At 39.8% G+C, this 26,781-nt stretch overlaps 2 protein-coding genes across 3 annotated transcripts in view; one reads left to right on the top strand and one right to left on the bottom strand.

The window, feature by feature from the left end:
* The window catches only part of idua (alpha-L-iduronidase), a 62,950-nt gene that overhangs the window by 29,207 nt on the left and 6,962 nt on the right, over positions 1–26,781 (bottom strand). The gene's annotated exons all lie outside the window — the stretch shown is intronic.
* On the top strand, positions 1,646–26,562 carry LOC121317637 (sulfate anion transporter 1-like). Its single transcript, XM_041253785.1, has 3 exons — positions 1,646–1,944; positions 23,693–24,341; positions 24,808–26,562. Exons 2-3 carry the CDS (start codon positions 23,736–23,738, stop codon positions 26,329–26,331), a joined length of 2,130 nt encoding a protein of 709 aa, XP_041109719.1. The 5' UTR covers positions 1,646–1,944; positions 23,693–23,735; the 3' UTR covers positions 26,332–26,562.

Here is a 26,781-nt window from a genome sequence, read left to right as displayed (position 1 = left end):
CAAATATATTGTACACTTATTAGATCTTTAAAAAAAAAAAAAATAAATAATATGCAATGAGACTTAAACTGCTTGTTTTTAGGCACTGGCTTTGTTTTGAGCTGCTTTTGTGCAGCCCAAAGGAACGGGTCATACGATTGTTACACAACTGTAACAAATAAGCTGAACACAGTGTTACTGTTTCATTCATTCTAATGTATTTATACAATTAGATAATGTAGAAATGATGTAAGATGCAAAACTGCAGCTCATGGTTTTGGAAATTGTAATTAATTAACTTTACATGTCGGCTGCCGATTGACTGACGTTTGGCAGTTTTAAAATAGTTTCGGATAAGGAAACCCAGTGCAATCAATGCGAAAACAAAATATAAAGAGGGGTGAAGAAACACTAATTTATGTCAGCAAAAAACAAAAAAGTTAGTACTAGAGTCAGCAACTCCCACCAACTAACCATTCTAGAAACCCCAAAAAGAAAACAGCCCTGGGCATCTTAACCCCCAGATTATGTAGGAAGCAGCAGATATCACTAGTGAGAGCTGTCAGAATCAACAAGGTGCTTTAAGATTTGTCATAATTTGATTTATGTTACTACTGGCACATTAAAATTATTAAGGTATGTTGATATGAACGGTCTACACGCAGCAAAGTGAGTGGTGAAAATGCTGTCAGTGTAGTGCTAGGACGGCCATTGTACGCAAATGTTGATATCTCTCAGTTTGGAATTTTATGAAAATGCCAAAAAGCCGTACAGTTGACCAAAAACTCTACAAATTGCCCCAATGACAGGGAAACATAATGAAACAATGTGGCAGTAAAATGGTTAGTTGTACTGAATATAAAGTAAATATTTAAAATTGACCAAAATAAAAAAAAAAATCATGTGATCACAAATTGGCAAAGTAAAATGTCCTGTTTTATTTTCATTACTTTGAAAATATGAAGCTGGCATCTCAAACAGCTAAAAGGTAAGTAGTGGGGTTCCAAAATATTTCTGCTAAAGATAACTCCAGTACAAGAAGGGGACATTTCACATGTCTGTTGTTATTTTTATATGTATTTATGTTTTTGTTTGATAATTCACTGATGGTGACAAAAGAATGTCTTTAAAAAGTGGACTTAAAATTAATAGTGTGTATATATATATATATATATATATATATATATATATATATATATATATATATATATATATATATATATATATATATATATTTAATTTGCTTTAATACATAGTATGTTTAAATTGTGAAATATCTTAACAGACCTATTTTGAGACTGAAATGCTGTGAAATAAGCCATTGTTTACTGTGAAAACAATGCTGCCCTAGATATGAGCTGCTAAACGAGTGGCATTGGTGGCAGGGTTCTCCTCAAAGGGATGCTTAATAAATGTGGATGTTAAATGCCATTAACTCCAAACCTTATAATCTCATTCAAAACAATCAAAGCTATATAATAATAATACTGACGGTACTACTACGTTCTAAATCAATAAATAACCACAACGGTTAGGATTAAAACAAAGGATCCTGTGAGCTGTGAACTACAGTAGCTGTCAGCTATACACACAAATTCAGCCCCTAACAAATAAAAACACACAGATATATAGCATATTATTGGGGACGGGGGGGATGGGGATTCTACAATGACACAAGCTAAACAGGACTGCACCCGAGGCAGTAGGGACAAAGAAACCCTGTTCTGCATGTAAAACTGACATTGATTACATCAGTATCCACAGTAACCAAATTGAAGAAGAAAAAAAAAAAGGCGGCCTATCACTCCGACAGGAAAATGAGGCCTAAGTCTAGCTGAAGGATCACACGGTAGGCTTTTGTGCTACTGCAGTCTCTAACGAAAGCAGACAGCATGAAACAGAGCCACAGCTCTGAAGGTATGGAACACACAGCAACAACAAAACAGAGTGGTTTCATAGGAAGAGGTAAGTGCTCTTGGTTTTTTAAAGAATGTAAGGGGATGTACACTATTTACCAGTATATAAATGTTCCATCTTTGAGATGCAGTAATTTAGCTATGAATGCAAGCAAGCTTTAAAGGAATGCATGTGTTCTCGGTTTTAACAATGATGGGTGTTCTATTTTTCATTTGTATCTATTAAAATGCAAAAATCCTCAGTTTCAAATCAGAAATCATACAAAATATTGGAACAAATTAAATTAGTAAAATAAATATATTCGGTTACAATTTATTAAGAGTGATGCTTCATAATTAGATATCAGTGGTAACTGCACACTGAATGAGAAAGATTAAAGCTGGATACAATCACTTTAAGCTGCACAGTATTTAGTTTAGTTCCTAATTTTCTGAATAAGAGGAGATCAGCACACCATGCTAGGATAATATCACTGTCAGAGACAGGTGGAAGTGGAGAATTAGGTTGCTACTAAGTCTACTCCAATAAAATGCACTCAGGGTCATTTATTGTTAGTCACAGCAGCTTAGCTTACTAGGATTCTGTGTTTCAATGTCATCATACTGCTCCTTAATTTTCACATTTCACCTGGGGTATGAACCTCAATAGACAGTATAAAGAGGTCTATGTAGAGCAGGACTCTGTCAGACGTTTAAAGTTCTGTTACAGTTTAAATCATTATCTATGCACCCGTTACCCACACACTGGACCCTAGTTTTATTCTGTTTGCACTCACATTTTACAACTAGAAAGAAATAACTCACAGCAAGAGCAGGTACAGTCAGCAGGATGAGCAGTCCAAGTGTTTTCTTGCTAGTTTTAGAAGACTCATTTAGTTTTCACCTTGCTGAAAAAATGGGAGCAAAGAAATGAGAAACTGGGCTAACTGTCAATACATTTGGCCACTGACCCTGGTTATCTCATTTTAAAACAGTGGTTACCTACATGTGGATAAGTTGCATGGAGGCATTCTGATCCATCTCACTTGGTGACAGGATTTGGTAACTTCAACCCATGCATGCAGAGCTCAAATTACCAGGGGGGTAGGGTGTGTCAAACCCCCTTACCCAAACCAGGGTGCCTTTCTGTGGGAGTTTGGGGTTGCCTGTGTTTAACTTTAATATCTCAACTGCTTCAGTTGTCTGGAAGAAATGTCACTGGAGCCCTTCTAAAAATCTATGATGGGGGGGAGGTATGAATTTTGTTTTTAAAAAAAAAAAAAAAAAAAAAAAAAAGTAATTTTAATGCAGTATTTCTACGGATAAATGCAATATAACAACTACGTCAAATACTGAAGCAAGTTATATATTTATAGCCTACTGATTATTTAAAAGTTTGCAACAACAATGCTACTATTATTATTATTATTATTATTATTATTATTATTATTATTATTATTAATGAGTTTGTTATCTGAATGTTGGTGAGTGAGTCATCCCACAAACATTGTTTAATTTACTTCACAACCAATTAAATGTTTGTTTTGTACAATAAACTAAAAAGAAAATGACCATGTACAGCACTTACATTGATAAACAATGTATTGATAAAGAATATTAAACATCTGTCTACAAAGTATTTGTTTAGCTTTGAAGCCTACCTAAAGGGTAGCTGTTTATTAAGATACAGTTATTTACTGCTTTGGACACAAATTAAATGAAAAGGTAACAAATGTTTCAAACAGTCTTCTACAGCTATCACACCCGAAGTCGGCTTCTCTGTGTTCACTGTTAGCTATAAACATGTCCTTATTTTTTCCAGCATTCACTGTGTTAGTTCTGTCTGTACAGTATGCTTATCAAAGCCACTGTGTTTAAAGTTGTCAGCATTTTTTATTTGCTGTGGACAGTGGCTCCTGCAGAAATAATGTAATATGTTGCCTTGTTTTATTTTATTTTATTTTGGTGGTGGTGAAATTAAGATTTTCGCTGCCTCATCCACAATATGATCGCCTTCATTTTTCCATTCTTTAAAAATATAGAGAACTTGGATACATTTCCCCATTATAAAAGCAGTCTATTTCTCACGCTGAAAAAAAACTCATAGCAAAAGTACACTGAAAGCTTGCCTATCTGTCTGCCACTGAAATGACTGACGTATCCCTATCCCCAAAAACTGAACAGTGCAGATCACAGTTGCTGTTAAGCTGTTGTTCATAACTGCTCTGAACAACTTCCCCATGGGGAAGAAAACTAAACCAAAACTTAAATATCAATTAGAAAAGATTTTCTAACATTTACAAATTGAAGACAACATCAACTGTAATTACATTACTGCTTGGGCAACACAAACTGAATGGAAACTTTTTTTCTAGACCGGTTTTAAATAAGAACTTTTATAACAATAACCACAACCTTTGTTTTTATTACTTTATTTTAGTGCTCGGACAAATATCAGAATATTTGAACGAACGTTTTTTTACATGTATTCGGATAGAAAAATCATACATGTTCATATTCTCTAGAAATGACAAATACCTTGCACTTATTTACTGCCTTTCTGTTATGTGGAATGTAATAAACGAGAACAAAAACAATGAGTTTTTTCCACTTCATTTTAGTTTTTGTTTACTTGTTCAACTACAAAAAAAAGGCACCACAAGTAAACCTCATGTTATTACTTTATGAAAGCGTGTCTATGGCTACTACTGTGAAGAAACGGCAATGGCAAGGAATGAAAAAAAGTACAAATAACTCCCATTACATGAGAGTAGATGTTCATGCTGATTTGAACTCGGCTCTCGCCAAGATAAGCACCGACTAAGACGTGGCTTTACAGTAAACTAATGTGATCCATTTGCATCTCCATCCATTTGGGTTTCTTTCCATCTGATGATGTAGATATCCTTCTGTCTGTTGTTGATGGCTGAAGTGTAATGCTGGCGCCAGGGATCAGCTTATTTTGCCTCCCCAGCGCATCAGCACACATAACAGCTGTGATGTTGACTCCAGGGATTAACCACAGTGCGGTCTCCCCAGCACATCAGTATGACAACCGTCTGGATTGAGCTAAGCAGAGTACATCTCTGGGGTCTTCAAGTGGGCACCTTTTCCATTTGCAGTTTCTCCAAGGCTTTTTAACTTCTTCCAATTGTGCAATCAAACCTGCTATTTGCACAAAATTTGCCTTCATGATGCTACACTTAAACTTTATGACCAAGTAGAAGCATAGATCTTTCACGATTATTAGGAGGGCTTTAATGCTGGCACTTTTTTGCTGACAATGATCAAATAAAGCAAAGAAAGCATTCAAATAATCGTGTAGGTAAAGCACTTTAACTAGGAGTTCCACCTGGTTAATACTGGCTGGAGATATAAAACAGAAGGCAGCTCTGGGTAGTTTTCCTTTAGGAAGCACCGACAACTAGACTTCAGTTTTTTGGTTTTTTTTTAAGAATGTGAACGGTGTTCTAGCTTTTGCCACAATTGAATTCACCTCAGTCAAGACCTCCACAGAAACGTTTCCAACAAAATGGGGCATTTTGTGAGCAGTAAAGCATTTTATCATATATGGTTCCGAGTCACAGACAATGGCAGGTTGATCACAATGATTTGCAGAATGCAGCTTCGCAGGTTCTTTTACCAGCGGCTGCATTTTAATTAACTTTCTGTGACCTGTTGAATGACAATGCTTGTGTTTTTTGTCTCCCACTCAAGCTAACAGTTATATAATCAGCACATCATTATATATAATTAACTGCATCATCCCCTCATGATCAAATTACTTGCAATTACTTAGTTACGCTTGGTTTAGGCATTTTACCTCTGACAGCAGATCAGTATGTCTGGACAACTAAATTGTATAAAAATAATTGTGTTCTTACAAATATTACATGTTTACTTCCTTGATACCATATCCATGGCAACAACAGATTAATCACAAATAAGGTTGTGTAACCCCTACTTACAAGCCCTTTAACCAATACCAATTAACATGCAACTAAATCAGTAACTACTGCCAACATCAACACTTAAACCTTAACTGGGGTCAATGACATAGCTGGCTGAGTTATATAGTAACTTATGGAATAGACAAGTTGTAGCAAAATAGGGCTATCCTAGTTTAAAATCCCCATCTGCCTTTTATCTACAGTCAGGCTTGGGGCCACTTGCTATAACAGGGCTCATAAACTTTTTCAAAATCAAAATTCCATACTTTTTCCAGACTTTCATTTGATTTTCCCAGACTTGTGTTTAAGTTCATTTCTACTAGTTTTTTGATGGTTATCCACACAGGCGGGCAGCCCCAGAGCATTATAGCTTTTTGATCCAGAGAAGTTGTTGCACCTGGTTTTCTAAAAAGTATTTGCCAGAATCTTAAGTGCATACCTTGTTTCAATTGCAAATGTTAATTTAAATCTTGGTTCCTTATTTAGAGCTGTACGAACGAACATCAGCAGCAGTTAGACTTATTATTTATTTATTTTTAAATTAGTATTTAAATCGTACAATGAAGGTGCAACAGGGAGAGATCTGTGCTGACTCTGCTGGCGTGTTCACGGGCTGCAGAAAGAGGACGGCAATCATCCAACAACCGCCTGTGAGTCATGGCAGTGACACGGGGAGGTGGGAAAGTGGGTGTGTGGACTTTCCCCCTCTCTGAATGGCTGAGAGGCGCGTCTTGGGAGATTGTTAGCCCTATAAATTAACGCTCTGTTGTTTCCTCAGATCTGCCCTTTTAAACGCGCAGAGTGCGCGGAAACGCTGGTCCACGACCGAACGGAATGGAACAGAGGTTCAGAGCGAGACAGTGAGGGAGGGGAACCCTTGGGCAGATCCCTGAATAAGGATAGCTGAGCAGGCTAGGTAGCCGGCAGCGTAGGACGGTGATCCGGGTCGCACGGGCATCGGCGACCGGGATATTGCTGCAGAGTGCAGCACCTTTTCTTTGTAGTTTTGTTACTGTTTTATTTTTCCTGTTTCTTTGTGCCTTCGATTTTTGCAGTATTGTTTTAAAGCACCTGCGAGTGCGCCTGAACTGTTTACCATTGCTTGGTATTCCCATGGTTCTGTTTACCATAGTTAGCAGACCACAGACCAACAGTGCCCTCTGCGGGCTAAAGAAACCCAACGCACCCCTGAAATAAAACTGGGCACCTGTGTGGTGTTTTCAATTACACCTGTCTGTCTCCTGGTCAGTGAATTACCCACACCCCTTCCACACGTGGTGTGAGAAGTGGGATTCACTGGCATTGCCCCAAGCAGTGCATCCACAGAAGGAGCAGACGAGCCATGGATGCTACACAGTTTGCTGCGATGATGGACCTCCTGCGCCAGACGCTCACCGCAGCAGTGCAGGGGGCGGCTAGACCCGCAGCTCCAGACCCCCAGTTACAACGCCCCACAAAAATGACGGCCGAGGATCGACCCAACGCCTATTTAGAGGTGTTTGAGGCCATGGCGACCTCAGCCGGGTGGGATCCAGCCCAGTGGGCTAGTTACCTGCTTCCTCAGCTCACGGGGGAGGCGCAAGCAGCGGCGAGAACGCTGTCCACGGATCGGATGATGGATTACCCCACGCTGAAAACCGTCATCCTTAATCGCGTGGGGGCCACACCAGAGGGGTATCGGAAGAAATTCCGAGAGGAGCGGTTTGCGGTAGGGGAGCACCCACGAGCCATCGCCCACCGTCTGATGGATTACGCCCTGGGTTGGTTGAACCCGGAGCTGAACACCAAAGCCAGGGTGCTGGAGATGATCATGGTGGAGTGCTTCCTAGAGTGTCTAGCCCCGGGACCTCGGCTGTGGGTCCAGCGGCAGGCACCAGACACGCTGGACCGGGCCCCTTTCCAAAACTTCGGGGAGAAAAACCAGCCCACCGAGGTGCTGGACGTGTAGGGAGGTGGGCCACCTCTCCTGGGACTGCCCCATGATGGAGTGTGACCTCAGCCGACCAGATAGGCGCGTTCAATTACCTCAGGCACTTCAGCACCCGGGTTTTGTTATTCCTGTGACAGTGGATGGCACAAAAACCCAGGCTCTCCTGGACTCAGGGTGTAGTCAATCTCTAGTACAGGAGAGCCTAATCTCACTGGGGCATAAACACATATTGGGACGGGTGCATATTAAATGTATTCATGGGGATGTCCGCTCTTATCCCAAGATCAATGTGTGTATGACTATTGGCCAGCAGGTGACGCAGGTGCAGGTAGGATTATGTCCTCGATTGCCGGTACCTGTAGTTCTGGGACGGGACTGTGAGCAGTTTAAAGATTGGTTGGCTGCTCTGACAGCCCCGTCTTCTTTATTGGCTAAGAAAGAGGAAGTAATTGGAGAGATTTTTCCCTTTCGCGATCCAGAATGGTTTTGCCATAGATTTAAACCGCGTAAAACTAAACGGGAGCGCCAGATCGCTAAGAATGAGGGCTAGCAATGGAGGGAGAAGTTTCAGGTGGGGGCGGTTGGTGAAGAGTCCAGGGGGGAGGTCGCGGAGCCAGCGGAGGGTTCTGGCTCGGCTGCCTCTGCTCGGGACCGACCTGACCCAGAGTTGGAAGCCATGGGAGCTGATTTCTTAGCTCACTCCCGTGACTTCCGACTCGAGCAAGGGCGTGACGACGTGCTGGGCAGGCTCTTTGACCAAGCAGCGGTGGTTAATGGTCGGGTGGTCGAGCCCAGACGCGCCGCCACGTACCCCCACTTTGAAATTGATCGAGACCTACTGTACCGTGTTGATAAATTACCCCAGACCGGTGAAGTGCATCATCAGTTGCTCATTCCTCAGCCCTTTAAGGAGGATTTGTTGTAGCTGGCTCACGCTATTCCCCTGTCTGGTCATTTGGGAAGGGATAAAACTAAAGCAAGGCTGTGTCACGGTTCTTCTGGCTGGGGCTGGATGGCGATGTTAAGCGGTTTTGTGAGCAATGTGGGGAATGTCAGAAGGCCAGCCCTAGAGCCGTTCCACGAGCCCCACTGGTGCCTTTGCCCCTAGTGGAAGCTCCGTTTGAGCGTATTGGGATGGACATAGTTGGGCCACTAGAAAGGAGTGCAGCAGGATACACCCACCTACTTGTCAATTCCCCTCCAATTTATGTCCTCTAAGTCTGTTGCCAACGAGCTTGTGAAGGTTTTCTCCCGGGTGGGGATTCCCAAGGAGATACTAACCGATCAAGGCACCAATGTTATGTCCCGGCTAATCCGCGGAACAAGTAAACTTTTGGGAATTAAGACCGTTAAGAGCGTTTTATCCTCAGACCAACAGTTTGGTGGAACGCTTTAATAAGACCCTTAAGAGCATGTTGCGCAGATTTATTCGTAATGATGTGCGTTACTGGGACCAGCTGATTCCTCCCCTTCTCTTTGCGATCAGAGAGGTTCCCCAGGCTTCTACGGGATTTTCACCATTCGAGCTGTTGTATGGGCAGAGACCCTGGGGCGTGCTCGATCTGGTCAGAGAGATGTGGGAGGAGCAGCGGACAATTCGACCAATACCATCCGGTATGTGTTGGACCTGCGCAAACGGCTTGAGTCTGTTGGGAAATGGGCGCGTGACAATTTGCAGCAGGCGCAGCACAGACAGGAGACACAATATAACCGAGGAGCCCGGTTGCGCACATTTCAGCCGGGGGATAAGGTACTTCTCTTATTACCCAGTTCTGAGTCGAAACTCTTGGCTAAGTGGCAAGGACCCTTTGAGGTTACACGCCAGGTTGGGAAGGTGGACTATGAGATCTGCCAGCCGGAGCGACGGACAGAGAAACATATTTATCATATCAATCGCTTAAAGCCTTGCTTGCAACCAGAGGTGTTGTTAGTTGCTCATGCAGATGACGTCACGGACCTGGGACCTGATCTTTCTGTGTTGGCAAGAAAAGGATCGGTATAGATTGCTGAGAATCTGACACCAACACAGAAATGTCAGGCTCACGGTCTGGTGGCGGAGTTTCCTGACGTGTTCTCTCACATCCGGGGGCAGACTCGAGTAGCCCATCATCACACTGATATTGAGCCGGGGGCACTAGTTCACCAGAGGCCGTACCGTATACCTGAGCGTAAAAGACAGGTAATAAAAGCGGAAATTGACGAAATGCTGAGACTAGGGGTAATAGAAGAGTCCCAAAGTGACTGGAACAGTCCGGTCGTGTTAGTCGATAAGCCAGACGGGTCAACTCGATTTTGCATTGATTTCAGAAAACTCAATGAGAAATCGAAGTTTGACGCTTATCGGATGCCCCGAGTAGATGAGTTGCTGGAACGTCTAGGCACAGCTCATTTTATGACGACACTGGATTTAACGAAGGGGTACTGGCAGATACCCCTGACCCTGTAATCTAGAGAGAGGACGGCATTTTAGACTCCCTTCGGGTTGTACCAATTCAGGACCATGCCCTTTGGGTTGCACGGAGCCCCCGCCACTTTCCAGCTGATAATGGATCGCATCTTGCGGCCCCATCAGCAGTACGCCGCTGCTTACATAGATGACGTGGTTATCCACAGTGAGGATTGGCCGAGTCATCTGTGTAAGGTGGCGGCGGTGCTGCAATCCTTGCGGGAGGCGGGGCTCACTGCTAACCCAAAGAAGTGTGCCATTGGGAAGAGTGAGTCGGAGTATTTGGGGTATCGAGTAGGGGGCGGCCAGATCAGTCCGCTAGTTGCTAAGGTGAAAGCCTTGGCTGACTGGCCGGTTCCTACAACCAAAACCCAGGTGCGCTCTTTCTTGGGACTAGCGGGCTATTATAGAAAGTTCATCCCGAGCTTCGCTACGCTCGCTGCTCCCTTGACAGACCTCACCCGGAAGGCTGCCCCAAATACGGTTCAGTGGACGGAGTCGTGCCAGAGGGCCTTTCTCGTCTTGAAGCGGAGGCTGTGTAGTAAGCCAGTACTATGCAGCCCGGATTTTGGTAAGAGGTTCACCCTGCAGACGGATGCGTCAGAGACAGGTCTCAGGGCAGTGTTGTCTCAGGAGGTTTGGGGAAGCAAGCACCCAGTCCTGTACATCAGCAGGAAGCTCCTTCCCCGCGAGAAAAATTATAGCACAATCAAGAAGAAGTGTCTCACAGTAAAATGGGCAGTCGAGTCACTCCGGTACTACCTCCTGGGGCGACACTTCACCCTGGTTACAGATCATGCCCCCTTAGCATGGCTTCACCGGATGAAAGATAGCAACGCCAGAATCACACGGTGGTACTTGGTCTTGCAGCCCTATGCCTTCAGGGTAGTCCACCGAGCAGGAAAGCTGCATCAAAACACAGACTTTTTCTCTCGGGAAGGCATGGGGGTGTCAGATTTTCGAATGAACCAGTGGTGTCAATCTGAGGGGAAGGATATGTAATAGGGAGAGATCTGTCCTGACTCTGCTGGCATGTTCACGGTGCTGCAGGAAGAGGGCTGTAGTCGTCCAACAACCGCCTGTGAGTCATGGCAGTGACACGGGGAGGTGGGAAAGTGGGTGTGTGAACTTTCCTCCTCTCTGAATGGCTGAGAGGCGCGTCTTGGGAGATTGTTAGCCCTATAAATTAACGCTCTGTTGTTTCCTCAGATCTGCCCTTTTAAACGCGCAGAGTACGCGGAAACGCTGGTCCACGACCGAACAGAACGGAACGGAGGTTCAGAGCGAGACAGTGAGGGAGGGGAACCCTTGGGCAGATCCCTGAATAAGGATAGCTGAGCAGGCTAGGTAGCCGGCAGCGTAGGACGGTCATCCGGGTCGCACTGTCAGCGGCGACCGGGATATTGCTGCAGAGTGCAGCACCTTTTCTTTGTAGTTTTGTTACTGTTTTATTTTTCCTGTTTCTTTGTGCCTTCGATTTTTGCAGTATTGTTTTGAAGCACCTGCGAGTGCGCCTGAACTGTTTACCCTTGCTTGGTATTCCCGTGGTTCTGTTTACCATGGTTGGTAAGCAGACCATGGACCAACAGCGCCCTCTGCGGGCTAAAGAAACCCAACGCGCCCCTGAAATAAAACTGGGCACCTGTGTGGTTCCTGGTCAGTGAATTACCCACACCCTTTCCATAGAAGGCCATATAGCGAGGATGTAAATATTATATCTATAGTTAGCTGACGGTTTGGACCCGAGACTGTTGCTGCACTCGGTACTGTAAGTTACAAGCAAGCACCGGACATATAAAATAAAATTACCGGTACATTTTATTAATCACATTAAAGAAAAGAAAAAAGCGATTTTTACATGCTACATTTATTCACACCATAGGAGCTACAGAAAGCCTTTTTTTTTTTTGTTTGTTTTTATTTTAATCCGAGTCAATGATGATAATGATCGTATTCTATTTTTTTTTTCCTGGGTTGGGAAATAATGTTAACGATTTAATAAAGGCAACAACAAGATAACAACATGTGAATCTTGGTGCGCAGACTATAGCAGCTTGTAATTCCAGTCTGTAACTTTGTTTAAAAAATAATAGTCTTCAATATAAATGTATATACTTTGGCTGTCATAGTGTCCATTTTACCCTTCATTTCACTGGAGCAGACAGAATCATGTGATATATACCAGTGCGCTGATTGGATCGGATTGCTTGAGTTGTCAGGGGTGTTACACGGGGCAATCCTGGCGGGATCTGGTCGCAAGCAATATAGCTGTTACTAGTAAACTGCACACACCGCTGCCGCTAGAGCTGCTGACCCGCTTTCACGATAAATTATTATTAATAATAATAAATATTCGCAGAATTATTTTCATTCTCCAGTGATACTAGTCAAATTTCACACTTTTCCAAAGACTTTCGTAACGGAGACATGGTTTTTCAAGCATTTTCAAGACCTGGAAATCAGTTTGGCATTTTCCCATACTTTTTCCAGACTTCCAGACTACGAACCCTGCATAAGGGCTGTCAGTCATGCAGTGTCCGTGGCCTTGGCCCCGCCTACTCATATCACTCTGTGTTGTGTAAAGACGTGTACTCTCAGGCTCGCTGGTCAGTTCAATGACACTTTTTGTTGTCCTCCTGCAAATAAAACACATTGGGAGGGACAGTCGACAGGGCTTTTCATAAATACAGCACAGGACAGGAAAATACTGCAAGTAGCTTCTGAATTAACATTCTCGTGAGATCCCCCAAGTGAGATCTAGCACCCCTCCAGCTAGCTACAGGGTTGCAATGCAAACCAGACCTGTAACTTAGAACAATAGGCTAGTAACTATTAATACAGCATTAAACTACACTGCCTACAACTAATGTCTTGTTCTGTTTCCCAATAGATTAGTATTCAGATATTTAACTTAAAATACCCTTGTTACACCTGGAAAGATTTACTTTAATATTTTCTTTTAAAAAAACACATTTTGTAAATTCATACAGTGATTTTCTTTATTTAAATTGTATCTATTGATTTTGATTTATTTTGTTTTCTCTGTTGCTTTAGGTATTATTTAAGGTTAAAAGACACATGGCTCTACATTTAATTATATGCTTACGTAAGAACATAAGAACATACATTTATGGAGCAGCAAATATTACCACTGGCTGAAAAACAGTCAGCGTTTTAGAGTATACCTCTTTGGACACCTCACATCTTGTATATTATTGTTAATTTCAAATATTCATGACAAACACGATAGAGTATGATAGTCTTTGCTGTATCTGTGCACTGTTATATCTCAACCAGTGACCACGAGAAAACAAATATTTTAACTTTAAATGTAGAGCTTTGCAAGTCACAAAAAGATAAAAACTACAACACTGTAAAGGGGTGGCGTTTCAAGTGTCACAAATTATCCATTGCCGTGTTTGGTGATAACAACGTTACAATGTCAATAATGATGATATAGTAATCTGGTTACTATTTGGCCACCTCTCGCTATAACATGAGTGAGACTTGTGCAGCTCACATAATAACATGAAAAACTCAGGAAATGCTATTTTATTTATTTATTTATTTATTTATTTTTTAGCCAACTCGCGTTTTGGAAAAGGCTAACCCAGGAGCACTCAAGTTGGCTTCACTATGGAAATATCACACTCAATAAAAAAAAAAAAAAACATTCCTACTAACTTAAAACATGTAGGAAAACTGACAATGCACAATCAAAAGCTTAAAATGGGAAGAACTTTTACCCTTATATCATTTATCTGTTGCTTATCCCATGTTATCAGCATTTATGGATTATCTGGCATCATAATAATGTCGCCAGCATATAGAGTTGCCGACAAAAGCATTGGCACCCTACACGTAATATAGTAAAATAGTCCAAGAAAGTACTGTACAAAGGCACCAAACTGAAGCCAAACTGGCCGTCTCTGCCTGTCAACTACCTTTTGAAACCGCTTTCGATTGTAATTAACAGTTAATGGAAATCATATAAAAATATCCATGAATTAATAAACAGTAATAAATTAAGATTGACCACACATCGTAAAATAATAAAATAGATAGACAATACCATAAGGACTAAACCCATGAACCTATATATTCAGTTCTCTGAAAGACTCAGCACTCTACAACTGTATTCCAAAGCAGTAACTTTTATGCTTTAAATCTCTTCCATGTATTAAATAGAGTGTTTAAATAGACAGTTGATTTCTGTGAAGCCTAGGTAAAGTCCAACAGAAGTTAAACATCAGGGCCTTTTAGGATTCAGAACCAGCAGTTTTAACCACATTTCCTAATTATTCAATGAGGATCCCTAGCTTAGTTCTGAATACACTTAACCCTTTGACTCCTAGATAGAATGATCATATCTGGGCTTGAATATTACCACTTTGTGTTTAGCGCTTGTAGTTTGGCAACCTTCCATCAGAAAGTAAAACAAAATATATCTATAGAAAGGCCTTTAGTAGCTGTTGCCAATGATATAATGTATTTTATTGTGAAACGTAGTACATCTTTTTTATATAAACTGCACTGCCCTAAAAATAACTGAAAACTGCCAATTTCGACCCCTTTCCAAGTTAGGTATAAAAAATTAATCAGCATATGACAGATGCAAAATTTTATGAGGATTTCAAATATGATCTGTATGCCAAAATTCCCCAAAACGACCCTAATTTTCAGAACTATCAGCTACTTTATGAAAGTAGTCTAGACTATGTAAAACCTTTTATTATGGTAATGTGTGAGAAAAAACAAGGGGAAATTAAGTTGTGAGGGCACTAAACATTCCTGACAAATATAGCCCTGTTCACACTTGTATGGGTACAATACTAGTAGTTTGTTTCGGTATTAGAATATACTAGTACGAAACCACTTTCTGTCCCAACTCACTGCTACAGTGCCAATACAGTTGCGATATACCTGTCCGCATTCATATATGCTTAAATCGACAGTGTTCGTGTTCTGAACTTGTTTCCATGATGACCGCTGTCATAGCTGTTAGAAATGGAGCCGCTGTTTTTCAGTCCTGTCCACGTCCAGTATTCTGTTTTGGTGTTCAATCATTATTAAGAGACGAGCAGAATGTGAAAGAATGAGACGAACAAAACGTCGAAAACAATTAGCCGTCTTTAAAAGCATGAGGTTGCAAAGACAGCGGGCTTGCACCACGGCTTTGGGAATGCATAATTACTTTTTTTTTTTTTTTTAAATATTCCCTCTCAAGGGATTTTATTTTAGAGCAGCTCTGCTCTGCAGTATGCTTTACCTCATAGCCATCATCACTACTTTTGTGGAGATTATTTTGTCACTTTTTTTGCATTTTTTGGTGTGGGGTACTGCAGCTCACCGTAAATGCAAAGCTAAGTATTTAAACTGTAAAAGCAAGACGTGTGCGTGCTTCAGAATATTGACTTTACTGTATCGATACCGTGTCGGTTTGCCTGTCCAAACTTAAGCTATTCCGAGTCTTATCAAAACAGTACCGGTATGAAACCTGTGGTGTGTTCAATTAAGCGAATGTTTGAAAACTTGTTTTGGTCTGTTCGCCGCAAACGTTTGCCAAAGGTGGCGAACACACTAAAGAGGCAGTTTAATGCAAACAAAAATGGCTACTGGATAGGAGGACATTTCTTTGACTCTCGGCGATGGACATGTTTTGTCAATGTATGTGACAAAGCAAGAAGCAGAAAGCGTTACATCAGGCATGTTTATATTATATGTGATGATGTGAATTAAAAAAAGAAAAAGGTTTTTTTTAAATATAAAATTGGTAGAATATGTTTAAAAATGGTAAAATATATAGGCCTATGTATATTATTGATGATAAACATTAACTAATTAGTCTAAAATGCTCTAATATCTAATTTGTATAAGGGTCCGTTTACATAATTTAAAAAGAAAGAAAAAAGAAAAAATGGTTAGTTGATCTTCAGTTTATAAATGGTTAGAAACACAGTTATTCATTAAACTGTAGGATTTACACCGCAGCACATACAAAGTTGCAAGATAATATACTGCAGTAAATACAAAGCTGCTAATTAAACCACAACCTAGGCTAATACCAGCAAAAATAAATAAATAAATAAATAAATAAATAAATAACTAACAAAGTTGGTGAATGTAAGAACGTTTATGAATTTAAAATAATTCATAAACGTTCTTAAGTTCACCAACTTCGTCCGTTGCTGCACCGTCTTTTTTTTTTTAACCTGTTAGTGTTAACCGCCACAAAAATCCAAGAAGAAAAACAGAAAGCCAAATTTCTCAGAATCCAGTCAAACAAAAGAACAATAATACAAAAAATAAATAAATAAAACAGACATACTTTGCCTGAAACTTAAATAAAGTGACTAAGGATGATTTAAATATTTTAAGTAGGCTACTCAAAACACAGCCCTTCACAGAACTGGCACTAAATGGAAGAATATGTGTAGCACCTCTACAGCTGAGCCATCATGTATTGCGTTGTAGGTCTCACTATTAAATTATAAATTATACGTTTATTAAACTATTTCAAAAGTCATGTAGAGTTTCTCGTGTTTTATTAGGCTACTCAATATAAAACTATTTATTAGGTGGATGCTTTTATCTAAGTGACGTTACATTAAAAATGTCAACTAACTGAAGGCTACTAAGGTCGCTATCATCCACAAAATCGTCTAATATGACGAATGAAGCCATTCGTGCAGCTAAATCCGAAGAAGTTGATCTTGGCGCCATATCTTAATGTTCATGGAATGTACAGTAAACTGTTCAACTAGTCAAACAGAGTTCACTGCGAACATTCGCCTAGTTGAACGCACCCCTGCTCTTTTTTGAGTTTTGAACCGATACAGTTGGTATCGGACCTGGGAGGGAAAATTGTACTGTCGGACCTGGTCCCACATAGGACCGCAAACTTAAATCACAGGACAAATCGCATAGCGTCCGGTGTGTGGAGCCAGGCAGGTGTCCGAGTAATATGCGCGTAACCACCGGGCTGAGTGTAAAGAGTTAATTAAATATTTGCATTAGTACAATATAACAGGTTATTTTTGTAAAACGATATTATCTGGCCGAAGAGTCAGAAACGTAATCCCAATTTATAAAATGTGCTTCGACTTACAAAGCGACTTTCAGGAACCAATTATGTCATAAGTGCGATGACTGTCTGTAATCCAAAACAGTCTACATTGTAAATGTTTAATACATTACCATGTACTCCCCATCTCAGCATAATTGTGTGTCATTTAAACCGTTTAAAGTATCAAACACATTAACCTCAAGATAAAGCTATAATAAACTAACAATAATAAACTTGTTTGTTTCTTAATGCCAACATAGAAATGATCCAAAGGGTATAACTTTATCACTTTGCACTTTCAATACACCGAAAACAAATTCAACCAGTCACTATTGCTGTTACTAACATGCAGCTGTATCTAATAAATAAAACAAACTGTCAAAGTATGAGTATTATGATTATTATTATTTATGTTTACTGGAGCATATATACTTCTAAAAAATGCAAAAATAATGTGCTTCACTGATTAGTATTCAATACTACGACAAGCTGAAAACTGCAAAGTTCACAAGCAGCAAAGGGCGCTCTCCATAGGCAGAATCACTAGATGCCTGCTTTGAAATATGCTCAATCGAACTCAAGCAAGCCTATAGGTGGAAAGTATGAATGAGACAGATTCTGTGACTTTTTTTTTTTTTTTTTTTTCATCTGTGGTTTTGGCCTTCTATAAACCTTTGAGCTGCACCTGGAAATGAACCACAAGGGTTAGTTATGGATATATGGGGGGTGGGGTACAGTAGCCACTCTTTGTTCTTGTTGTGCAGAGAAATAAAAAAAAACACACACACGGATTAAAGTTTGCCACGGTAAGGCACCACATGATGGGTAACAAGACTGCAAAACATAGGTCCTGTAACTGATGCCTTGTGTTACTGCCATCTAATTTGAAAAACCTTGGGGTCCTACAAACTGAAGCAAGTTCAAAGATATAAAACAAGTATAAAATTGATTTAAAAAAAAAAAAAAAAAAACAAAAAAAAAAACAGGAGCAGTTAAAATGATTCAGCAGTTTCTATATAGCTTTTTTATTTTTTTTTACCATGAAAAGTATTTTATTTCCTGAAACTAAATATCCATTTGCACTTGGTGCATTTCACCATATGCATACAAGCTTTGATTTCTATCTAGCATAATATGTCTTGTTGTGTGTTTCAGTTTGCTATTGCCCCAGTACTGTGTGTGCTTTTCTATTAAATCATGTTTGGTTGCTTCTGAAGAAAGTAACTGAAGAATAGGATAGGTGTTTTAAGTTTCAGTTTTTAAGTTCAGTTCTTTTCAGTTCCAGTTCTTAAAATGTAAAACTGGAAAGAGATTTTGGAAACAGTTCCTCAATATAAGGTTAGATGTGTTTGCCGGGTTGCCACAGTGTAATAAAGGGAATAAATGCAAGGACACTGACCCAACTTTACAACATTCACTTCCTATGAATTTAAATGAATAAACAATTCTCCAATTTATTAAACAGACAAAAATCATATATAAAATTAGGGTGTCATGTGTCAAGGACTAAGAACTGAGAGCACCAAACCAGAATGGTTAATTGTTAAGAGGCTACAAGCTATAGGCCTATGTTTGTTTTTTCCTATCAATGCCAAAGAACAATGAAAAAATTCAGACAAGGCAGTTTAGTCAGTAAAATATTTACTCATGGTGCCCTTTGCCCAGGCTTTGTTACACAAGCAGGGATTCACAATGAATCAACGGAGGTATCATAAAAAAGTAAAAAGTGTAAAAAGTACAAGTTACCCTGAAGTTGTTTCCTCTTCCCTCCCTTACACACGCATGAGAACAGCCTATTAAATAGCCCTGTCTGGAAGGGAGCTGCCCATTTCTTTATGATTATTATGTAAGACACATCACCACAGGAAGACACTAGTCACTTCACTTGGAGAGAGAGAGAGAGAGAGAAAAAGAGTAACTGGAACATCTCTCGTACACATGGTTTCCTATTGCTTCCATTTGAACGCCTTCAAGAAGCTGTCAAATCCTGTATGAGTGAGTAGATTTGAGTGAGTGCTGCACCCAGACAGCAAGTTTGCATGTGTTGAATTATGGGCTGAACACATTTCTCTGTGTATGTACAGTACAGTATATATGAAGTGAAAATATACATGTGTGCCTTGTACTGCAGCAGGAATACAGTTAGAAAAATAACTGCAAATTGTATGATTAAAAAAAAATGATGGTGTTATAGATATTACATTTAGAAATAGTCTTGGAGACAAGAAAAAAGGAATGATGTGAACTTCTGATAAATATTTTGATTGTTAGCCTTTATTTTATTTAATGTACTACATGTATCTTTTATAATAATGGCACTCATGTTAATCTGTTCATTTTTGTCACACTTTCAACCAACAAATAATTCTGTAAATTGCCTATCTCAGCAGCACCAGACAATCCTGTGATATTATACTCAGAAAACGACTACATTAATAAATAAGAAAAATACAGCACACTTGGGTAGCCTTGAATGTGCTCTCAAAAAAGCTTGCTAAATTTTTCCAAGCCATTTACACTGTACACTACACCCATTACTTAAAGGGAAAAACAACAAGTAAATGGAACAATTTAGTTTTTTCATAGGGTCACATATTTCACATTACCTACATTTCATAGTTGACACTAGATAAATCGGTTTGTATATAAAACCAGCAAGCCTGTCTGCTTCTCACATTACAAATTGTTGCTATAAGAGCACACTGGTAATTTTGTTAGTAAAATGAAATAAGGTTTCTGTATAACTTTTTTGATTTAGACTGTGCATTACTGCGGAAACAGAAGAATACACAACTACGTTTTAGAGAATTACTTTTTGCTTTAACAATACAGTTTATAAACTTGCTATCCTTATACAGTGTGTCTGTAATAAGCCAAAGGCAGTAAACCCAATGCACCCTTATACGACTAAAGAGATGCCAAAAAAAAAAGTTGCTACTTGGCTTTTTAGCATGCACTGCCACCCACACCAATCAGCTGACCTTCTTGCATAGATAATGTTACACTTTAACATTAAAAACACAACTTCAGTTCGTACTGGATTATACAAAATCACTATACACGTATGTGATCTGTGCATCTGCTTAAACCGGCTGACAGCAGTTTAGGGTCTTTATCTGTTTCTCCATCTCATGGAATCGTCTGGAAAACACAGTGGGGCTGTCTGGCATTGTCCTATCCTGGCTCAAATCTTATCTTTCCGATTGATTTCAGTTCATCTCTATTGAGGAGGCAAAATCTGAAAGGTCTGAAGTTGTCTGTGGTGTTCCACAGGGCTCTATTCTAGTACCTTTGTTATACTCATTATATATGCTGCTGTTGGGTGATATCTGCACACAAGGAGTATATGATACCCAGCTTTCTGTCCCTACAGCAAGGAAATACTTCTGCTGGGGAGTTACTTGTCGCCTGTCTTGCAGACATCAAATGTTGGATGTCTCAGAATTATTTATTGATAAATTCAGATAAAACAGGTTATGCTAGTGGTGCTCTCAGAACCAACTAAAAATGTGGGATTAGATGAGCTTGGCTGTAGTCATCTCTCATTAAATCTTAAACTAAAACTTAGAAATTTGGGGTTCATCTTTGATCCTGATCTATCATTTGACACTATATTAGGGAAGTTACAAAAATATTTTTTTACCGTATGAGAAATATAGGCAAACTTATACCAAATATTTCGGTATCTGATGCAGACAGACTAATGCATGCCTTTGTTTCATCTAGAATTGATTACTGTAATGCACTTCTCTCTGGTATCCCAGAAGGTGTGGTGTCTTGCTTACAGCTTGTTCAGAATACCGCCACTAGCATTCTGACTAAAACCAGGAAAAGTGAACATATTACCCCTGTTTTAGCTTCCTTAAACTTGCTCCCTGTGCAGTATAGAATAGATTTTAAGATTCACACTCAAAATCCAAATCACACTCTTAGATCATATGATGCGAGGCTACTGGTTATTCCTAAGGTCAAAAAAATTAACACAGGAGGAAGGCTTTTTCATGCACCGCCCATAAAATTATGGAATGCCCTCTCTTCTTTTGTCAGGGAAGCTGGGACGGTTAAAAGACTGAAAAAATACTTTTATAAAATGACTCTTATCTTAGTGGGTTTTGATGTAACTTTTAAATGTCTGCATTTTTGTTTTGGTTGTAAATTGCAGACATTGTTTTCTCTCGGTTTCTTTATTCTTTTTATTCCATGTTTCTGACCGATTTTTTGGAACCTATTTCCTCCTAAAGCTTTGAACTGATCAACTCGAAACTTGGCACAACTACTGCACTCTGCCTTGAGTTGATATTACTTTTGGTGCCGATCAGACTTTTTGGTGGTAACAGGTCATGACCCCCCAAAACTTAAACAGCTTATAAGTTCTTACGGGGACAAGATAGGGTCATAGTTACTATTGAACATGTATAGGAACCCACTGGCTCTCTATTGTACTATACCTGTAGTTAGTTGCTATTACGTTTGGTGGCGATCAAACTTATGGATTTGGGGGTCTCGGGCTGTGACCCACAAAAACTAAATTCAGAACCATGTAGTGTAGTATTCAACTAGCTCTGTATAGTGGTATAATCTACAACATTGCGTATACTTGATGTAAAACCTTTATTTTGAACTGTGACCTCTTGTTCATGGTCAAACTCGACAATTCACTGCTTTAACAGCTTATATCTCCTTATACACTGCAGATAATCTTATGGTAACTATTCAACCCGTAAAGAAAACCACCTAAGAGCTTTAAAAAATATCTTAGACTTTGACCTCTGACCTCTGGTTCAAGGTCAAATGGACAAGTGACTGCTTTGACAGCTTATAATTCCTTTAAAAAGAACTTGATTAAGGCCTTTGAATTCACTTGTAATACACTTTTAAAGTGACCAGTTGAACAGGCAAACAACGTCAATGCTCGTGTTTTACAATGCAGACGAAGTTTCCCCAGAAATTTCTAGCTAACTTATTTTTTTATATACTGTTTTTTAAATATGCTGTTTAATATGTAGCGGTTATGTGTGTGACATGCCTGGACACTTTTACATAAAGGTACTGTGTAAATAAATAAATAAATAATATTGAGTAATCTAAACAATCAAGTTACCAAAAAAAAAAAAAAAAAAAAAAAATATATATATATATATATATATATATATATATATATATATATATATTATATATATATAATGCCGTATATATCATTTTGGTCACGGCACAGATAGTACCTGCTTAACAATGAATAGTATTACAAGATGCATAAAAGGTTAAACAGTCTATCAGCTTAAGAGAAGCATAATTTAAAATTACTGCAGTTTTATAGCATACTGGTTGCACCACCAGTTAATTCTGAAACAAATGCACTCAAAAAGGACCATGAATTTCAATGAATACTTTCAGCTTAACTTCAGGTCGACCTAAAGATGAATTGTCAAGTCTGTCAAATTAACTAGTGTGCTTCTCCACCCTGGGTCTATACAGAAATGCTCATGCGGTTACAGCCGAGCACAATACTGCACTATACACTTCCGAAGGTTCTCATTTCAAATCAATTGTTCTGAATCACAGCTACACAACATCTAGAAACAAAGGAAGCTATCCAAAATTTAAAAACTAGCAGGCAATGGTAAGCCATTGCAACCTCTGTTACCAAGAAGATTAAAAAAAAAATGTACTTCATGGTGACAGGTGGTCAGTATAGATTTTCTGTCTGTTAATGGCATTTCATGAGATCATTACATTATAGTATTTAAAAAAAAAAAAAAAAAAAAAAAAAAACATTATACATGATATAGTTCTAAACATACACACTGGACATCAAAGATGAAACATCCACTGTGCGTGGGAGGTGTCAGGGATGTGAAACCTTATAGGTTTGCCCAGGGCCTTAGGAACAGCAGCCAATTCTTTTTTTGTTTTGTTTTTTTTTCACACAAAAACAAGAAACCATTTAGTATATTATGCACCACATATTAAGCAACTTGAATCCTGGCTTCCAAGCGTGTATTCTTGTTAAAATAATGTATTATTATAGGTGTATACTGTAAGAAAATGTCTACAATTTTTAAATTGTAGGTTAATGACAAAGGAGCAGGAAACACTGCGTGGACTTTCACCAGAATTATTTGTGAATAACATACTGTAATACTAAGCCCATCTGAGGCAGGTCTAATTATTTCAAAATTGTATTTCCCCACTTCCCCTCCCCACTGGGAGGGCTAAAGCTAACTTATGGTGCCATTATGCAAGCACCATAGAACAAAAAAGAAGACAAACGCAAAAACATACCCAATAATACTAACAGGTATAACAACAACATTGACTAAACAAAACATTCCAACAACAGATATTTATTTCAATAGCTGTTCCAATTGTTTGTGACTAATATTCTGCCTGATCTATCACATAACCTTATTGTGTTCATCATTTCAGAAGCTGGTATTAACAAAAAGGGGAGGCAACACTGGAAAAGGAAATGGAGGGCAGCACATCAGAGAAGATCTCCTATTTACTGGAGAGACGAGAACACAAGCAGTGGAACCCCAAGGAGGTCCTCAAAAGCAAACTGAGCAAAAGCTGCTCTTGCTCAGTGCAAAAACTGAAAAACTCATTTATTGGCTTCTTCCCCGTATTACAGTGGCTGCCCAAGTATAAACTTAAGGAACATGCCTGGGGTGACATCATGTCAGGCCTCATCGTCGGGATTATCCTAGTACCCCAGGCCATTGCATACTGCTTGCTGGCTGGCCTGCAGCCCATCTACGGACTTTACACGTCTTTCTTTGCCAACATCATCTACTTCATCATGGGTACCTCCCGGCATGTCTCCGTGGGAATCTTCAGTCTGATGAGCCTTATGGTGGGACAAGTGGTGGATCGGGAGGTGCAGCTTGCAGGATTTGACATGAGTGATGATAACCAGGTGGTTGCTATGAGCCCTGAAGACCTGTGGTACGGCAGTAACACTGCTAATACCACAAAGCTAAACTCAACTCTAGGAGCTTTCAATATGGAATGTGGGAAGGACTGCTATGCTATAAGCGTTGCAGCTGCCTTGACTTTAATGGCTGGAGTTTATCAGGTAAAAACAGGTTTTACTTTGCGAGTTCAGTTCTAAATAATGTCATCTTTCCATCCTCTGTCAATAATGAAAATGAAAGCTTCGGACAATAGCTCGATCCTACGCTGAACACTAGATAAAATGTATCCAATGCTGTTAGACATTTATTTTTCAAACAAAGTCAGCAAAGTATATTTGGCTGTCAGATGCTTACATTGGTAAAGTTTACAACTTATGACAACTTCAGGCATTGTCCATGTGTATCAGAAATCATAGGGGTTAATGCTTAATCTGCCTATTGCAGTCAACATTTCTTTCAAGAAGGGATTCATTGAATAACTTTTTAAAAAGCATTTTATCTAAATAAATAAATAAATAAATAAAACACAAACATTCTGAACATTGACAAAGCTTTTAAAAAGGGCCCTTTTAATAGTGTTACTGATTATGAAGCTGACAATAATGTTTGTTTGTTTTTCCTTGCTAGATACTGATGGCAGTGTTTCAGTTGGGTTTTGTATCAGTGTACCTGTCTGGACCAATGCTGGATGGCTTTGCCACAGGCGCTTCTCTCACAATTTTAACTGTGCAAGTCAAATACCTCCTGGGTATCAAGATCCCACGCACCCAGGGCTTTGGCACTCTTATTATCACCTGGATCAACATCTTTAGGAATATCCAGAACACCAACTCATGTGATGTAATCACCAGTGCCATCTGCATCACAGTCTTGGTGGTTGCCAAAGAGCTGGGTGATTGCTACAAAGACCGGCTAAAGATCCCACTCCCCACTGAACTAGTCGTGGTTGTAACAGCAACCCTAGTTTCATACTTTGCTGATCTTAACAGAGTGTATGGTTCTAGTATCTCTGGGGCAATTCCTACAGGTTTCATCCAACCTGAGGTACCCAGTTTAGGAATGATGGCAAGGGTTGCCTTGGATGCCATACCTCTTGCAGTCGTCAGTTTTGCCTTCACAGTTTCCCTCACCGAGATGTTTGCCAAAAAGCACGGCTACACCACCAGGCCAAACCAGGAGATGCTGGCCATTGGCTTCTGTAACATCATACCATCCTTTTTTCACTGCTTCACCACCAGTGCAGCCCTTGCAAAAACGTTAGTCAAAGACTCTACAGGCTGCCACACCCAAGTTTCCAGCTTGATTAGCGCCTTTGTGGTTCTTCTTGTCTTGCTCTTCTTTGCCCCACTCTTCCACTCTTTGCAGAAGTGTGTCCTGGCCTGTATCATCATCGTCAGCTTGAGGGGAGCCCTGCGCAAATTCCGTAGTGTGCCCAGCCAGTGGCAGATCAACAAGGTGGACACCTTGATCTGGATTGTGACCATGTTGTCCTCAGCCTTGATCAGCACTGAAATGGGTCTGCTTGTAGGGGTGGTCTTCTCTATACTTTGTGTAGTGGCTCGTACCCAGCTTCCCCATATGGCCATTTTGGGCCAGATTCAAGACTCTGTCTTTTATGAAGACAGCAAAGAATACAAGAACCTCTCCACAATCCCCAAAGTGAAGATCTTCCGCTTTCAGGCACCCCTATACTACGCCAACAAGGACTTTTTTCTGCAGTCTCTCTATAAAACCTCAGGGCTTGATCCAGTGTTAGAAGAGGCCAAGAGGAAGAAGACAGAGAAGAAAGCCAAAGCGAAGGCTGCCAAACAGGCAAAAGAAAATGGACAAGACAAGTCCAATGGAAACACGCCCTTGATATTTACACCTGATGGGTTTGACTTCCACACCATTATCTTAGACTGTTCTTCCATGCAGTTCCTGGACACTACAGGGCTTGTGACCCTGAAGGGAATACTCAAAGACTATAAAGAAATTGGCATCAGCATCCTCCTGGCATGCTGTAACACCTCTGTAATTGATTCACTAAAACAAGGCAGTTACTTTGGGGCATATGAGAAAGACATCAGTACCTTGCTGTTTTATACAGTGCACAGTGCTGTTCAGTTTGCAGTAAGCAGGGAAGTTGCTATCATTGATTCTGTGGTTTAGCGTTGCCTGATTGGTAGTAATCAGCCTAAAAATAAGTTTTCAGATGAGTAGTACTTCAGCCACAGGGATAAACAGCTATTAGCCAGTGATGGCAAGCAGCTCAGACTCAGGGCCATATGAGCTTTTAGGGCTGCAATGAAGTGTACATTTTGACCTTTGAAAATTCAGAACAAAATTCAAATTCGAACCTTTGACGGTACTCATTTGCATAATTTACTGGTGATGTCACCATAGCTGCTTGTTTATACTTGATTGGAAATCCTATTATTTTACAGGTAATCCATATAAATGGAATAAAACATTCACATGTAGTTTAAAAATATGCTTTATAGAACAGTAATCATGTTTTTATAATTTCAATAAAAATAATATGAACTTACACTTGTCAAGTGACCCCAGGGATTGGTTATACCACCATGAAATGAGTCACTTACAGTTTACATTAAACTT

The sequence above is a fragment of the Polyodon spathula genome, chromosome 1 (genome assembly GCF_017654505.1).
Source record: "Polyodon spathula isolate WHYD16114869_AA chromosome 1, ASM1765450v1, whole genome shotgun sequence".
Classification (NCBI taxonomy): Eukaryota; Metazoa; Chordata; class Actinopteri; order Acipenseriformes; family Polyodontidae; genus Polyodon; species Polyodon spathula.
This window is presented reverse-complemented; position numbering and strand designations above follow the sequence as displayed.

Excerpts from the sequence above, each read along its gene's own strand:
- LOC121317637 (XM_041253785.1), top strand. The coding sequence starts at position 23,736 with ATGGAGGGCAGCACATCAGAGAAGATCTCCTATTTACTGGAGAGACGA. Across the intron at positions 24,342-24,807 it reads TAATGGCTGGAGTTTATCAG|ATACTGATGGCAGTGTTTCA; the intron begins GTAAAAACAGGT and ends TTTCCTTGCTAG.